At 34.8% G+C, this 18,957-nt stretch overlaps 1 protein-coding gene across 2 annotated transcripts in view; it reads right to left on the bottom strand.

Annotated features, from left to right (window-relative positions):
- CFAP299 (cilia and flagella associated protein 299) overlaps window positions 1-18,957 on the bottom strand; it is a gene marked incomplete at both ends in the record, with an annotated part of 643,668 nt that overhangs the window by 403,969 nt on the left and 220,742 nt on the right. Inside the window, one exon of one of the 2 annotated variants that reach the window (XM_080697001.1) lies at window positions 16,910-16,994. In XM_080697001.1, coding sequence (XP_080553127.1) covers window positions 16,910-16,994 — 85 coding nt within the window. Of the gene's footprint in view, window positions 1-16,903; window positions 16,995-18,957 lie in introns of both variants that reach the window. The other variant, XM_080697002.1, reaches the window with a different exon arrangement.

Below are 18,957 nucleotides of genomic sequence, written 5' to 3' on the forward strand. Positions count from 1 at the left end.
TATTGTAAAGGCTCTAACTTGGTCAAATATGAATAGAAAGGAGTGGGGAATTCTGAAAAAGAAAAACGTTTGAAATTTCCTCCCAAATGCTCAAAAGCTAAAGCAAAGTGAAAATGTATAAAAGGTCTCCATGAAAACTCAGCTAGATCTTCTTACTCTCCTGACCGTAATGAATCCACTGGTTCTGATCTAGGCCCCCCTCTCTACTCAGGATGACCCAGCAATGGTCAGCCATGAGGAAGAGCGCCTGCCAGCATGCATACTTTTTCTCATCTGAAGGACCACAGCCCTGCAAGCATCCAGCTGTGACCCCGTCCTCCCCCACAACTCAGGAACAGGGAGTAAAGAAATGAGGAGGGAAAACTGGACTCCCTTTTTAGAGGTACCATCTTAATAAATACAATTCTGCTTCAAAATCTGGGTTATTGAATGAACTTAATTAATTCACTACATCTTGGAGTTAAGGAGGGAAAGAGAACTCAACATGACTGCTAAATTTCTGCCTGTGATACTAACTATTCAGGCAGTACATACACTAATCTCTTAAGTATTAAACGATATCCAACTGGAAAATGAATAGGAAAAATCTTTTTACTATGATCCAAGATAACTTTTCCTAGTAAACATTACATTAGAACTTCCGGGAAGATGGCGACCGAGAAAAGCGGGGCTTAAGAGCTCCGCTAACAACCAATCTCCATTATCACAAAATCAGCACCCTTTATAGCCAGAAAACACCATCACCAGAGAAACAAAAAAATCACCAGGCTCCAGAGAGAAAGCGGACTGAGAACAGAGCCACAGACGCAGCAGCAGCGCTTTACTGCTGGCGGCAACGGGGAGTTCACCGGATGGCTACAGCAAGCCGAGGTGAGCCGCTGCGGAACAGCCAGGCGGGATTTCTCGGCGCAGAGAGCATCTAAAGCTCCCAGTGGCTGAGCTCAGCACACGCTGCAGGGATTCAGAGTGGAAATCAAAACCAAGAAGAAAAACACCAGCCCCACGGCCAAGGGTGTAGCAGCGGCGCCATACTGCCACCGGCGGCAGCAGCAGCGAATTTAGCGAAGCCAGTACAGCTACATCTGCGTACTCAAGAACAGTGAGTCAAATTGCGGGCCACAGAGGAGAAATCCCAGTACTGTACTCCCTGGGACTTGACCCAGTGGAGGAGGGGCAGTGGCAGAGATATCACACCATAGGAGAACTGGCAACCTGGGACCCCCCACAGTCTAAAGCAGCCTCTATCGACTCTCTGGGTCAGAGACTCTGTGATACAACCCAGTAAAGGAGTAGTGGGGTCTGAGATACTACTGACTCGAGATCCAGAACACCTTAAGTGAAGTCATAGTGACCCAAGGGAAGAACCCAGAGAAGGCACAAACATCCAAAATCATGGGAAAGAGGAATAATACTGGAGCAATGAATGCCCACAACCCCACAACATCAGAACCCGATAAAACAGAAAATCAGAGATTTCTAGAAGAGCAAATCAGGAAAATAACTGTAGAAATAATAGAGGTGCTTCGAAAAGAACTCAGAGAGAGCCAAAAGGAGATAAAGGATGCAATTAATGAAGTAAAGGCCTCAATTCAAAGCACAAACAACCGATTAGAACACATGGAGAACAGAATCTCGCTCTTAGAAGATGAGCATTCCAAAAATGAACGCATAGTTTCTAATCTAGAAAAAAATATCCGACAGCAGGAATCTGATATTGAAGAAATATGGGCCCATTTTAAGAGAGCTAACCTAAGAATAATTGGAATAGAGGAGGGAAAAGAAAGTGAAACCAAAGGGATCAACAATCTCTTCAAAGAAGTAATAGCAGAAAATTTTCCAGACATAAAGCAAGAGGTTGATACACAGGTCCAGGAAACTTATAGAACTCCCTTTAGACAGGATCGGAGAAGAGGATCCCCACGCCACATAATTGTCAAAATGACCAATGTGGAAGCCAAGCAGAGAATCTTAAAGGCAACAAAAGCAAAGGGTCAAGTGACATTCAGAGGCAAACCAATTAGAATCACTCCAGACTTCCCAAACCAAGTCATGAGAGCAAGAAGGGCTTGGAGTAACATATTCCAAACTCTGAAAGAAAACAACTTCCAGCCAAAAATTTCCTACCCAGCAAAACTTTCTATCAAATTAGATGGAGAAATAAGAAGCTTCCATGACAAACAGAAACTGAAGGAATTTATGTCTTCAAAACCAGCACTAGAGAAAATACTCAAAGAGATTAACTACAAAGAAGAAATAGGTAACACACACCAGAACCAGAGAAACAAGAGTTTCCATCCAACAGACCACTAAGATTGGTTATCTGTGGAGATTCATTATTTATGTTAGTCTTTTACCTATCTCTAAAGGGTATTGTTTGCCTTTATTGTTGTTAATTTTTAGGATTTCTAGTTGGAATATTAATATACCTTCAGATATAGCAATTGGAAATATTTTATCCCATTCTATTAGTAACTATTAACTCTGTTTACATTGTCTTTGGATATACAATATTTTTTAGGGAGTTTGTATACTCTTCTGTTGCCTGTGCCATTGAAATCATATCCAAGAAATCACTGCCAATTTCAATGTTGTGAGGTTTTATGACCCAGATTTTCTCCTAAAAGTTTATAGTCTTAAGATTTATATTTAGGTCTTTTATCTATTTTGAGTTAATATTTGTATATGGGATTAGGTAAGGGTCCAATTTTATTCTTTTCCATGTAAGTATTATTTTTCAACAATATTTAGTTAAAAGATTATTTTTTCCACCACCAAATGTTCGTGGAAACCTTGTCAAAAATAACTTGACAATATAGGGAAGAATTTAGCTCTAGGCTTTTTATTTAACTCCAATGGTTTATATATCTGCCTTTAGAATAGTACTACACTGTTTCAATTATTGTAGCTTTATATGGTTTGAAATCAGAAAATATATATCTTCTAGCTTTGTTCTTTTTCAAGATCATTTTGGGTATCTAGAGTCCATATTCCATATTAGGATAGATTTTTTTCTGAAAAATAAATATATAAATATATGATAGTTTCACCTAAAAAAAAAAGAAAAGAAATTCTCTGGTAAGAAAGAAAGCAAAAAGAAATATTGAAATGTTATCTTTAAGTTATCAAAAGCTTGGTATCAGACAAATGAAAGTGTTATGTGAGATTATCATTTTTAATTTTGGATAAATTGCTATAATACTAGATGTCAACCACTAAGCCAAGCATAGCACCTACTATGTCAGTTGAATACGTAGCACATAGATAAGCCTCATTTTTTAACATTGTTAAATATCACTTGACAATAGTTCAGAGTTTTAATGTAATCAAGCTTATTAAATTTTAATGGTCTGTATTTTTTTTTGTTTATTCAAAAACATTCTAGCCTAGTGTGATGGTATGCACTTTGTAATCCCAGCATTTGGGAAGCGAGACTGGAGGATCGTGGTTGGCAGACAGCCTCAGCTACTTAGTGAGTCCTTTCACAACTCAGTGAGACCCTGTTTCAAAAAATAAAAAGACTGAAAAATAAGGCTGGGGGTGTAGCTTGGAGGTACGATGCCCCTGGGTTCCATCCCCAGTACCACAGAAAAAAAAAATTATTTCCAGGCTGCATAAGATAAGATGCATTTTCCTCTGTTTTCTTTTAAAGTTTATCTTTCACATTTACTTCTATAATCATCCAGAAATTATATTCATGCTTTCTAAGTATGAGTATTTTTCTTTGGGGGCTCAATGGCTAAAAGCCTTGACTTTGGACCCAGATTTATTGAGTTAAATAACTGGTTTTTCCATTAGTGTGGGACAAAATACTTAATATCTCTGTGGCTAATTTTGTTACCTAAATGAAGACATAAATCAGAGATAACTGAGTTAATATACAAAGTGCCAAGAACAGTAATTGACATGCAATACCAACTACTGACATTTCTGCTGTTACTAACATCATTATTACTACTTTTATCTGTGTAAGTTTGTTCCATCATGAGTAATATGATTTTATAACAAGCCTTGCTCTCTGAAGGGCAATTTTGTACATCTGCTCAGTAGTTGAGAACAAGACTTTGGAGCAAAACTGCCTGGATTTGAATTGAGCTCATTCACTAATATAAACCTGAAGAAGATGTCTAACTTCTTAGCTCAGAATCCTTACCTATAAAGTTAAAGAATATGAAACATTTGTGATAAATATCTGCTACTTGATAACTTTTAGTACTTAGCTATTACTGAGGTTTTAATCACTACTGTTGCTATTTATAACTATCTTAATAAATTATAGTTGGCTCTCAAGTCTTTCATATGAACTTAACATCAGTTTAGCCGGGCGTGGTGGCGCACGCTTGTAATTCCTGCGCTTGGGAGGCAGAGGCAGGAGGATCGAGGCCAGCCGCGCTGGTTTAAGAGACCCTGTTTCAAAAATACAGAAAATAGGTCTGGGAGTGTAGCCCAGAGGTAGAAGGGCTTCCAGGAACCCCAGTACCACCAAAAAAAAAAAAAAAAAAAAAAAACATCAGTTTATTAATTTCAGGGGAAATTAAATTGAAACTAAATTGAATCTACAGATTGATTTGTGATTTAAAATTTAGTGTTGCCAGCTACAAACAAACCATATATATATATATATATATATACACATACATACATATATATCCATCTCATCTTTCATAACCTTTAACATTTTTCTAATTTTAAGTATAAAAGTCACATTTTGTTTATTCCTAGTCTATATTTGTCACTACTATATTAAATATAATATTTTCTTAACCTTTGGTACTTGATTAATGATGGTGTAATGGTTTGGAAATAGAATCCCCTCCTTCACCCCATCCATCACGGAAACAAGGTAGTACTGCTGGAAAAGAGGCTTGGTTGTAATCTCAGCAGTGGATAAATCCATTGCAATGTTGAATGTTGACCTGGGCTGGTAGGGGGTAGCTGGAGAAGTGGTCCTTGGGGGTGTGGCCTTAGTTCCCTTTGCTTGTTTTCTCCCTCCTGCTTCCTGCCCCCATGATAAGAGATGCAGAGCCCATCAGCTCTCCCTCTTTACACCTACTGCCCCAAAGCCTTGAGACCCAGATGCTGCCTTCACATGGACTGAACCCCAAATCTCCAAGGAAACCTTGAGCAAATGAATTTTTCTTCCTCTAAATTGTATGGTCAGTCTTTGGATTAGACAAGTGGTATGTAAGAACAATACTTATTTTGTATACTTTTGTTTAGAAAGCTTGTTTTATTAAAACTCAATGTTTACCTGAAAATTTCTTTTGTTTTACAGTATCAGTTGTGATATATCTATAAATAAGGAGTTTCTATATATTGATTCTTATACTCGCTGGGCTTTGTCATCTTGTTTTAGTAGATCCAATATTGAATAAAAACAAAAATAATGGGAAGTTTTGCAGATTAAGTGAAAGAAATAAGGCAACAATGAAAGTAAAAAAAGAGAGGGAAGGAAAGGGCAAAAACTAAAGCTTTTATTTCCACTGCTTTTTGTAAGTTTATAGGATGATAGCTACTTAAGCATTCTGCCCCTGACTAAGATAACTATAGGTAAGGTAGTAAATAAAAAACAAGTACTGTTATTTATGGGTTCTCCAGAAAATCAAGAGTTTAGCTAAAGATATGCAAGCAGGTGATCTCTGAATAATTACCTACATCCTGCCATCAATACTGTGTTATACTTTAAGTAAGGTCTACACTGCTTCCTTGACAAGAATTTCTCTGTATAGATCAAGAAAGATCTTATATATTCCTAGATGGTTAAAAATGTGTATCATGAATAATTGTTAATATTTAACTTTTTTCTATTTTACTGAAATAATTATATAGATTTATTTCTACTGGTTAATGTGGCCTATTTCCTTATCAGCAGTTTTTATTTTAAATTTTCATTAGGGAGTCAGACTACTTGGTCAAAATGTGTAAATTTTGTAGACTACTAAAAATAACTTACATAATCTTCTGTATCTGGCCTTAATTAAGTGAAGCTTTCTATAATTTCTTTTTTTCCTAGTGTCAATATCTAATATTGAATTTATATAAGCTTCGGAAAAGAAGATCTATTTCTATCACTACCCCCACTTTCTTCTCCCATCCAACTTGTTTAAGGCAGACATTATATATTCCTTTCAATATTGGGGGAAAAAATATCCTATGAAATTTTGGGACCTCCTTTGTTCTAGCAAGGTAATCTTTAACAGAATTAGTGGAGACTTTTTATTAATTCCATGTGTGTGTGTGCCACCATATTGAAACCAGGGCCATTCTATCTCAGAGCTGTGCCCGCAGCCCTACTTGTTAACTCTTTATTTTGAGACAAGGTCTCACTAAGTTGTGGGAGGGCCTAAGTAGCTGAGGCTACCTGTGGACCTGGATCCTCCTGTCTCAATCTTCCAAGTACTGGGATTACAAGGGTGTGTCACCATGCCCGGCTTATTGATTCCTTTTTTAATGGTAGGTGCTTTTATTGAGTTCTTTTTATTCTAATATCAATTTTGGTAATTTCTATTTCTCCAAATAATTAGTTTGTGTCATATAATTTTTAACTATATTAACATAAATGTGTTTTTATTTCTTTAAAAATAGTTTAAAATTTCCACTCTATGGTAAGCCATTCTTTTTATTTAAAAATTGCGTGTGTATATTTTGTTTGCTATTTATTCTTTTTATTAGCCTATTTTAATATAATCAATTCTACCAGTTAGCCTTTATTTCTATTTCTAATTTCTCATTTTGTCTTTAAAATATTCATCATTTTAATTTTATTAGGTTTGTTAGCACTTTTCTAGATTTTCAAATTAAATGGTGAATTCATTAATCTGACTGTCTTTTTAATTTGATTTAAAAGTTTTTTCTTTACATTTTTAATGGCTATTAAATTATTTTTATTTTTAATATATTTTATGATGTACTTTAAACATGCCTCATATTGAGGTTTAGTGTAACAGAAACATACATATATACAACATCCAGTACATTTCCCTTCAGATTCCATATTGCTTCCTTCTCTCCTCATTCATAATATTGACATTAGTACGTAACTTCTAATTTAATTGTATTATAATAAAAATTAATGAATATAACTCCCTTGACTTTATTCAAATTCTCTTTCTAATCAAATACGTGGAAAATGTTGTAAATTGATGGGTGGAGGAAGGGGGAGAGGGAATATACACAAACATATCCCCTTGCTTTAAAGCAAACTGTACACAGTTTGTACTCTAAAGCTTTATGTGTGATGATAAAGCCTAGGTTTCACTGAAGCCCTATCTCCATCTAGCTTCTTTCTTTGTAGGACCATAGTTTTCTCATGCTCTTACACCTTTCCCATAAGTCACTTGCACTAGCTCTTTATTTTAAGCCCTGCTTCTAGGGAATCTGACTTAACACAGGACATACTATTTATAATTTATTGAATACTTACTGAGTGATAGGCATATGTGTGCTTTACACATTACTTCATTTCATTCTAGAAATATCATAGTGTGAAAATTATCTCCATATTATGGGGAAGGAAACTAAGGCTGAATAAAGTTGAATAATATATTCTTAGTTTGTAATAAGTGGTAAGTTCAAGAACCAATCTCAGGTTATACAGTTCTAGCTCTTTGGTTTTTTCCTGTATTCCTCACTGTCTAAGCATTATATTTTGATCCAGGAAATTTTAAAAAATAAGAATCTATTAAAGTATACTTTTCTAGTGAAATGGAAGTTGATATGCATTTTATTTTCCAAACATTGATGTAATTTGTTTAAGACGAAGGTAAGATTTTATGAGTCATATAATTTCCATAGTGGACAAGTGTAGATTCCATTAAAAAGGAAATAAACATGTGTATAATACCTTCATTTTCTTGAAGGGGAACATTTCATAGAAGTTGGAAAATAGCAAGGAGGGAAAAGATCATGTCAGCACAATGTTATTGGTCATATACAACGCAGTCTTACATTTCATAGAGATTTCAACACAGGAAATGGGTATATTAGAAACTGCCTAATTCATAGTTTTCCTTACTCAGGTATAGTGGTTTATTTGAATGACTCTGAGGGGAAAGTAGTGAGCCATATTTTTATACCAGTTTCAATATTGCATATTTCCAAGCCAAAACAAGTCAGCCATTTAACTGTTTACATTATCAACATTCAGCGGGAAAATAAGTGTCTGCAGGTCCCACCCACAAAAGCATGTGACCTTTCATTATAATCTTTAAAGAGTCTCAGATTAGGAAATGTTATATTTTTGTCTTTTTCATACAACAAATAAAGAAATCTTAGATTTCTCCCATGTGAAAAATAATACCCTCACCCTTAAATACTCAGTCACTTAAAAGAGTTATATAATACTATTACATTAGAAGCATAGTGAAGAGGACCCATGTCTCATCCATCATTATTTATGAAAAATAGCAAAGTGGTTTTCACAGAAGAGAACATTAATATAATGGACTTTGGTTTCCTGTAACATCAGAAAACATTTCATACAACATTTAAAAATATTCTGAGCTGGGTGTGGTGGTGTATGCTTGTAATCCCAGCATTTGGGAGGCTGAGACCAGAGGATCACAGTTCATGGGCCGCCTCAGCTACTTAGTGAGATCCTCTGCAACTCAGTGAGATCCTGTTTCAAAAATAAAGAATAAAAAAATAGGGATGGGGGTATAGCTCGGAGGTAGAATGCCCTGGGTTCCGTCCCTAGTACCGAAAAAAAAAAAATATTCTGATTGCCATAATATCTTGTCAAATGACTAGCAGTCTTTATACCCCTAATTAAATCTATGAGCAACTAATTATCACAAAGAATCCTTTCAACCATCTTTTTTAAAGAAAAATTTACATATACTTAATGCTTCCTTAAAAACTATCAGCAGAAGTATTGCATATTTTCTACACCTATTTATTTGCAATTTTAGCTTTAGCAATTACAAATCTACTTTAGAAATCATATTATTTATTAGATAGTTTTCTTGTTCCAGGCAGTGTGCTAATGTTTAGTCTATATTTTTTAATACTAAATCAATATTAATATGAGTGTGCCCTTTTTTATGGTACTTGGAGTTGAACCTAGGGGCTACAACTCCAGGCCTATTATTACTTTATTACTTTTTTTTTTTTTTGAAACAGGGTCTGGCTAAGTTGTTGAAGGTCTGGCTAAGTTACTGAGCCTGGCCTCGAACCCGAACCTATGATCTTCTTGAAATTCCCACGTCCTGGTATTGCTTGGTAAGATAAAAGTACTATTTTAATCCCCATATTACATAGGAGGACATTATGGACTGGAAAACATAGAAACTTATCTAATTCATAGGTTTTCTTGACCAGAATTTTTTTTTTTTTGTGGTACTTGGGTTCCTGGAAGCCCTTCTACCTCCGGGCTACACTCCCAGACCTATTTTTACATTTTTGTTGGGAAACAGGGTCACCTAAGCCAGCGCGTGCGGCTGGCTTCGAACCTATGTGATCCTCCTGTCTCTGCCTCCCAAGCGCAGGATTATAAGCGTGCGCCACCACGCCCGGCGAGAAAAATCTTTTACAATCTATATAATAAGCAGTGAATCAGAAATTAACTTCAGTTATTGTTGATCTACAACTTCTAATATTTTAATCACTAAACTATATCAAATCCTCTAACATTAATATTGTATCTATATTCCCATTATTAAAATTATCATCTGCTGCTCAGTCTCTATTAAGTTCCCACATAAAAACATGTGAAAATCTGGGTGTGGTGGTGCACACTGGTAATCCCAGCATTTAGGAGGCTGAGACAGGAGGATGGCCTTAGTGGCCAGCCTCAGCTACTTAGGCCCTTTGCAACTCAGTGAGACCCTGTTTCAAAATAAAGACAAGAAAAAAGGCTGGAGGGTATAGCTCAGAGGTAGAATGCCCCTGGGTTCTATGCCCAGTGCTGAGAAAAAAAAAGAAAAAAAAAAACACGTGAAAAGTCTTTTATAATTTATTTTACTTCTTACCCCAAAACAAAGCACACAGGGGCAAGGAGTACAGCTCAGTGGTAGATCACAGGCTTATGATATGTTCAACATTGGGTTCAATACCCAGAATGAAGACAAAAAATGGCAAAAACCATGTTTTCAGATTTAATTCCTTAAGTATGACTTATACCCACCTCTTTTATCATTTAATTTTAAATGATAAAATTAGTATTTTATCATTTTGTATCCTGCCCTTTCATTGCAAATTGTCTGAGTCTTTTCATTAACTACTGTCTGCCTTCAGTTTGCCTCTCTGTCTCCTATCTTTTCCTTCATCCCTTCAAAAACATACTTATAGCTGGTCGTGGTGGCGCACGCTTGTAACCCCTGCACTTGGGAGGCAGAAACAGGAGGATCGCGCAGGTTCGAAGCCAGCCGCGGAGCTGGCTTAGGAGACCCTGTTTCCAAATTTAAAAAATGTAAAAATAGGTCTGGGAGTGTAGCCCGGAGGTAGAAGGGCTTCCAGTAGCCAGGAGCCCCAGTACCACCAAAAAAAAAAAAAAAAAAAAAAAAAAAAAAAAAATATATATATATATATATATATATATATATATATATATATATATATACTTATACTCACATACTGCTGCCAAGGTGTTTGTGAGGTGTATTTCTGATCACATCAATCTTTTTTTTCTCAATTCTTTCAAGGAAACCTATGATCCTCCGAGCACTGCCCATACTCCTGAGCACAGAAACATACCCATTTGATTGGCTGGTGCTCACCATTTTGGCTTCCCTGTCTCCTCCCCCACATTTATATAAAATATATTTACAAAGTAAAATTTACTGGACTTGGTAACTAACTGGATACGAATTCTGAAAAGTGAAAGAACAAGAGAAAATTGAGTTGTTGAATAAACATGACATATATCAAATTACGAATAGATGGTAGTGTTAAAAGATCTTTAAACTAGATACCTTGTGGAAGATTCGATTTTTATTTTAAAGTTGCATTTTATTTTTAATTGAATAACAATGAGTGCATATATTTATGGGTATATGCATTATTTCAAAATGTCTCTATTTTGTGAAATAAATCAAACTAGCATATCAGTCATCTCACATATTTACATCTTCTATAAAAGTAAGTTGTAACTTACTATGTCCACAATTAAACCTATGATCTCTATGTCCAATTCCTGATCCTTCAGGGTCTATATCTCAAAGAGAGACAGCATTATCTCTACAGATGCGAAAGCCAAGTTCTTTATGGCCACTCCCTTTGCCTCCAACCTCATCCCTAACTAGCTCCAGTCACCACATCGTGGCAAGTGTACCTTATAAATAACTCAAAATAGTTCCTTTTGCTTTGTCTTCCCAATCATCTTTCTGATCCCAGCTACCATCTCATTTTCTCCTACATGATCTTATAATGCATCTACTCACATCTGCTTTATCCTCTATATATACTCTCTATTGAAGGCATGCTGATTTTTCTACCTGAAACTACAGTACAACATGTATGAAGGCAAACTTTTATTTTATCATCTTACACCCACTTATATGAAATCAGAGATTTTTTGTGGTTTTCATAGCACCTGCCAGGGTTGCAATTTAACTTTCATTGTGCTTACTTGATTATTCAGTTACTTCCCAAAGCACATCTAAGCTCCATATTCACTCGCCACTCATCCACAGAGATAGTGCAAGTTGTGAAGTGGAGCAAGTTTTGTATTTGATTAATGACTATTTATTTATTTATTTAGTGGTACTGGGGTTCCTGGAAGACCTTCTACCTCCGGGCTACACTCCCAGACCTATTTTTACATTTTTTTAAATTTGGAAACAGGGTCTCTTACGCCAGCGCGGCTGGCTTCGAACCTGTGCAATCCTCCTGTCTCCGCCTCCCAAGCACAGGGATTACAAGCGTGAGCCCCCACGCCCCGCGATTAATGACTATTTAAACTAGTTGACAGAAGGACAGCAAAGATCTAGATTTTTGTTTTAGTAACAAGAATCATATAGTCAGTAAGTTCACAGATTCCAATGATTCACTAGGGGAAATGTGTCTATTGGCAGAGATGGAGGTCAAGTGGAGGTATAAGATCCATATAAGAAAGAAATTAAGATCAAAAGTCAGAAGGAGGGAGGAGAACTATAAGGCAGTCATGTCATAAACACAAAAGTAGGAGAGAAAATAGATTCATCAACCATGCAAAAATGTCAGAGTAATCTAGAAAGAAAATAGAAATCATTATCTCAAAATAACCTACTTTACATCTTTAATTTCTAACTTGCCTTTTCTTTGTCCAAATATCACATTTGAACCTATAAGATTTCCCTCGGTTTCTATTAGTTGTTCTCAAGATATATGTTTTCATCAAATTATGTCATTATCGCTGAGCATGGTGGTGCATGCTTGTAATCCCAGCATCAGGGAGGAGCAGACTGGAGGATTGCGGTTTGTGGACAGCTTCAGCTACTTCGCGAGGCCCTTCACAACTTCGTGAGACCCTATTTCAAACATATAAAAGACTAGCAGGGTGTGCTGACACACGTTTATAATCCCTGCGTTTGGGAGGCTGAGACAGGAGGATCGCACGGGTTCGAAGACAGCCTCAGCTACTTAGTGAGACCCTCAACAACTTAGGGAGACCCTGTTTCCAAATAAAATATAAAATAGGTCTGAGAGGATAGGCCGGAGGTAGAAAGCCTCTTGGTTCCACCCCCAGTACCACCAATATAGTCTACATATAAAGACTAAAAAATAGGGGGGAGGTGTAGGAAGGAGGTACCCCTGGGGTCCATCTCTGGTACCATAAAAAAAAAAAACAGCACTATGTCATCATCACTATCAACTATATTACATGAGACTATAGTGCACCAAAAAAGTATAAAAATTATAATTCTATCATTTTCATTAAAATATTTTTGGTAATTAAAGATAAAATCGCCTTAGTTTCAGCTTCATTTTAATTTTTATAATTTTTAGGGTTTTTTTTACTTTTCTATGAAAATACATCTGTAACATCTCATATATTCATGCAATGCACTGAGTTGCTGAGTTCTTTAAATTGTCATATACACCTGTATCGCCTGCCATTTGTCTTGACTCGGATGTGGTTTCTGGACATCTACCCCCAGACGTACTGGATATGCTTTGCCAAACACTTGTCATACACATACACTTTATAAATGCCTTGCTGTTACGGCAGTGTTAAAAATTCCATAGTGGGAGCAAAAAGAAAACTACGTTTTCTCAGGAAATAATAAATCTGTTTATAAGTGAGAATAAATTGGAAGTTAAACATCTTAGCCTTTTGAGATTTTTTTAATTTGAAAAACACGAGGTTGAAATGTTTTCAAACCTGAACAGTTCATAATTAAAATTAAATTAAATATGGCTCTTTTACTACAAAAAATACTCATTGTGACTGTCATTTGAAGCACTATATAGTAATCATGAATTACACAAAGTTCATTGTTTTGTCTAAAGAAACACTATAGTAATCTAAAAGAGTATTTGGGGAAAGATGTACAGGAAGAAGTATGCATATATGTGTTCATATGTGCTTGTATATGTACCTACATGCATATATACACACTCAACATAAACATATATTATACATACACACATACACATATGTAAATATACAAAATTAGAAGGCATTCATGAGTTATATTGATTACTGAGTTAAATCAGATTATCTGTGTTTTAACATAACCTTTTATAAGAAAAAGGGTTTATCCAAACCATAACTATGCCAACAGCATATGCACAGTTTATCCCCTGGATGTCTTAAAGGAAGCACAGTTTTCAAGAATTTTGATTCTTTGAGTAGATGTTATATAAACTGCTAATTTTCCTAAAACCCTATTCCCTCCCAAGATACAGCCCTGAGATTACATGTCAAAGCAATAGGCTTGTGGGAATATGAATGTGTATACTAAGTAAATGATACTTAAACTCAGGCATTGAAGGTATTGGGGTGGAGAGTCCATAGGGACACAGACAGAGAGAAGTGCTATTTTCCAGAGGTACAAGCTCAAAAGCAAAGTAAATTCAAGGCCTAAATTGAGAAAACTGGTGAATCATTCTACAATCATTTGACCAAAAGCAGAAACAGGACTCCTAGAACAAGACTCAGTTACACTAAACAGCATTTGAAAGCTTAGATCACCAACCTTAAAAATAGAGTTCTAAGTATGAGCAGGAAAGTCTAATCTTCTAATATTTTAGCTACATTTAAAGAAAATTACTCCAAGAAAATTGCTATGGGATTAGTACTTCAAGTCTTATTAAGCTATGCAGTTCAATTCTAAAAAAGTGTATCATAATTTCTTTTTCTTTTTTATGATTATACTAGGGATTGAGCCCAGGGGCATTCTACCTCTGAGCTACATCCCCAATTTTATTTCTTAATTTTTATTTTGAAACAGGTTCTCACTAAGTTGTTAAGTGCCTCCCTAAATTGCTGAGGCTGCCTGTGAACCTGTGATTCTTTTAGACAACAGACCAGACTCTCAAGTACTGGGAATACAGGTGTGCACCACCATGCCTAGCTATAAATTTTCTAATATGTACTTTCAATAAAATGAAACAAAATAAAACAGCAAAAGTCCTTTTGGGCTGAAGGTCTCCACTTAATTTGCACCTACATGCTACATAGGAAAAGATTAATGCTTAAGGAATGGTCATAACCCTTGGAGGGTTCAGACTATTTGGCCATACATAACTGCAAATCTCATAAAACTCACATACACACTGTTTCAGGCAGTGAATGAAAATAGTTTCAAATCTCACGAATATTGTGTATGGTACAGAATTGCCTTACACATTCCTATCCATTTAATAAATAGTTTTTACCTAAGCTTATGATCCTAATAATCAAACCTACCTAAAACATTCTATTGCAAATGTTTTGCTATGAAACTATTTGTAGTACACTTTAAAACAACAAAATTCAAAAATAAGCCATAAGTGCCACACTTGATAAAATGGTACATATACTGCCAATTATAAGAATTTAAAGGCCCAAATAAATGACCAAAAGTTTTTTCAGTTGAAAAGGTGTAAGTCTGAAAAATTCTAATTCTCAAATCAGTGGCTCTATTTAGCATGTTTAATAAAAGTTAAATTTAAAATATTTTTAGGGGAAATTTATAATTATGTAATAAGGACCATCCTCCTTGGTACACATACCTATATATTTTTTCATCTTGTTAAATTAGAAGAGTATAACTTCTGCTGCATAAAAGACAAACCTTTGCTCTGAATCCCATGTTCTCAAAATAAGCCTCTTAAAGAAGATGGAAAGACCTGGAGAACATTATGTTAAGTGAGATCAGCCAAATACAGAAAGAGAAGGGACATATGTTTTCTCTAATATGCCCAAACTAGGGAGTATTAGGAATACCAGTGGGGAACACTGTTGGAGGAGTAGGCCTCTTGTCACTGAATTTCTATGCTAACTGCATTACAAAAATCCTAAAAAATAGCAGTTTCTGCTGGGCATGGAGGTGGATGCCGGTTATCCCAATACTTGGAAGGCCGAGACAGGTTCAAGGCCAGCCTCAGAAACTTATGCCATCTACAACTTAGTGAGACTCTTTAAAATTAAAATAGGTCTAGGGGATTAGCTCATAGGTAGAATGCTTCTGGATCAATCCATGGTACCACACATATATACATGCATGCATACACATACACACATACACATTTGTTCTCCTTATTTTCACCAATATATCTTTTTTATTCTTTTTCAAACAACTTGAATATCTCTTTAAAAACCAGTTTCCAAGGAGCCAGACACAGTGGGTGCTTTCTGAGTCCATACCTAGCTTCCTCACAATAGATCATATGCTCCTTCTCCACTGTCCTTAACATGGTCCTGTGACACCAAATGTTTAAGCATTTCTTCCATCCATCTTTCTAGTTTCTCTTTCTATTAATAATCAGGTAAACTCCTACTATTCCTATTGCAATTGAGAAGGTCCTCCAGGGTCTAGTTTCTGCCCATATCTCCATCCTTAACTTTTAAAAAAATCTCAGCCTACTTTCTCCAACAGTATTCCCCTATTTCAAATGTACATTATTTTTGTTCCATTATCTAACCATAGTATGATACTTCTATCTTTCTCTTTCATGTACATTAAATTTCTTGTCTGCATGTAAAAATTTCAATTGACCTGAGAACAAGGACAATTTCATTATCTTTCATGAGAAAACATTGGAAATTGACTTCCTTGTACACAGAATATTTTGCAGTTCCAAATCTTCTGTCACACTACTATTTCTGATTACTCATCTGCAAGTCACTTACCAACACATCAGCAGCATTTGTCTACTTTATTAACTTTTATTTGTAACATTTTAAGACTTTTGAAAAGTTATCACAATTATAAAACAAAGGGTAAAAGTAAATATCCAAATAATGTTAAAATTTTAATATCATTTGATCTGATCACATTTTAACTAAGGGAAACAGTGTTATCCTTGGATAATTCAAAATATGTCTCCTATTATGTGCTTTCTATCATACCTACCAAGGTAGTTCTATAAAGCAACTTATAAGACTATCTTCCAGGCATCCAATAAAATCAGATAGGAAGGTTAAAAAAAACTGTAAATGATGCAATTTGGGGGAATATAACAAGAAGTTGAGATAAAAGGAAAAACTTTTGACCCAAGACTAGCAGAAAGCTGGAGATGACAACCAGTCTGCTAAATATAGCAATTTTTCTCTGCATCAGATATTTATTATAATTCTATTTTTTCATATTTTGGTTTCTTCTACAGATGTAAATGGGAGTAAAAAGAAACTCTACATATATTTCTAAAATATGGAAATAATAAGAAGTCATTTTTATCCCCACATAAATTACTTTTTAGGGAAGATATTAATGGTTATGTTGTCAATATTAACTGTGCCTTCAGTATATAAATTTGAAGCTTCTGGGTGAAATGTACTCACGCTCACTTTCCCATTGCGATTGTCTTCTTCTCTCACTGCCAAGGCCTTCAGAAAATTATCTTGAAGGTCTTTACCAGCACTTGTCAGAGCCCTGTATAAGAAAGTTACCAGATATAATATGTTAGACTACCAATATGTTTAACACATTTTGGAGCTAATATCCATGTTTGTTTATTCCAAGTGATAATCTCCTCATAACATGGAAACAATATGCACTCACTCATTATAAGCTACCAAAATCTTTCAATTTAAGTTATACAGTTTATAGAGTTTTAATTTGCAAGTAATTGGAATCAAATATATAAATAATATATAGATCAATATTCATGTCACACAATTTTACTTACATGAACATCTTATAAAATCATGAGAAAAACATATTTATGCCTCTTAATTCCCATAAAAAATTAAGTTGTCTAAAATTTAAGTATAATTTATTAATCTAAGATAATTAAAATACTAAACAAGACAATAGTGAAATACAGCATATTTTTAGCGCTATATGCATATATAATCATAGCAAAAAAGTTGAGATATCTTTGTCAGATAAAAGGAAGCATTAAGAATTAAAGCATAATTTTCTCTAGAAATTTGGAAGAAAATTTATCACAAAATCTCAAGTAACACTAAACCACATCAAGAGAGTTTAAGAGTGACTTGTAAAAAAAATAACCTGTCATCATGGGAAAAATTACTATATATTCAACAATATTTTTAACACCGTATCCTTTTTTATTTTATTGGTATACTATAGTTTCACATCATAATGTGAATCATATTGACAATGGCAAACATTCACACAGTACTTGGTGCCCTCCCCCCACTTCCCTTTCTCTCCCACAGTGGAATGTCCAGGTTAACTATGCTACATCCACACTTATACACATATTTTTTTTATTTTATTTTTTATTGGTGCAATGTATTCATACATCATAATGGTATAAAGAAAATACTTTTGTAGACATACATGCACACATCGCCCAGTTAGCCCCTACCTGATGCCTACCCCGTTCCCTCCCCATCCCTCCTTCCCATGCTTGGCTTAGTGGTTGACATCTAGTTTTATAGCAATTTATCCAATATTAATGATGATAATCTCACAAAACAGTTTCATTTGTCTGATACCAAGCTTTTGATGACTAAAAGATAACAGTTCAATATTTCTTTTTGCTTTATTTCTTACCAGAGAATTTTTTTTCTTTTCTTTTTTTTTTTTAGGTGAAGCTATCATACATTTATTTATTTATTTTTCAGAAAAAATCTATCCTGATATGGAATATGGACTCTAGATACCCAAAACAATCTCGAAGAAGAACAAAGCTAGAAGATGTATATTTTCTGATTTCAAACCATATAAAGCTACAATAATTGAAACAGTGCAGTACTGTTCTAAAGGCAGATATATAAACCATTGGAGTTAAATAAAAGCCTAGAGATAAATTCTTCCATATATTGTCAAGTTATTTTTGACAAGGTTTCCACGAACATTTGGTGGAGGAAATAATAATCTTTAACTAAATATTGTTGAAAAATAATAATTACATGAAAAAGAATAAAATTGGACCCTTACCTAACACATATACAAATATTAACTCAAAATAGATAAAAGACCTAAATATAAATCTTAATACTATAAACTTTTAGAAGAAAATCTGGGTCATAAAACCTCACAACATTGAAATTGGCAGTGATTTCTTGGATATGATTTCAATGGTGCAGGCAACAAAAGGGTAAATGAACTCGCTAAAAAATAAAAAAAAAATATTGTATATCCAAAGACAATGTAAACAGAGTTAAAAGTTACTGATAGAATGGGATAAAATATTCCCAAATGCTATATCTAAAGGTATATTAATATTCCATTGTGTGTATTTCTCATAATTTTGCAATCCATTCATTTGTTGATGGATTTCTAGGTTGGTTCCATAATTTGGCTACTACAAAATGTGCTGCTATGAACATGGGTATGTATATGTTACTGTAGATCTCTGATTTCAACCCTTTGGAAAGATACCCAGGAGTGGTAAAGCTGGATCATATGGTGGATCCATTCC

Source organism: Muscardinus avellanarius, assembly GCF_963383645.1.
Source record: "Muscardinus avellanarius genome assembly, chromosome: 6".
NCBI classification, from domain to species: Eukaryota; Metazoa; Chordata; class Mammalia; order Rodentia; family Gliridae; genus Muscardinus; species Muscardinus avellanarius.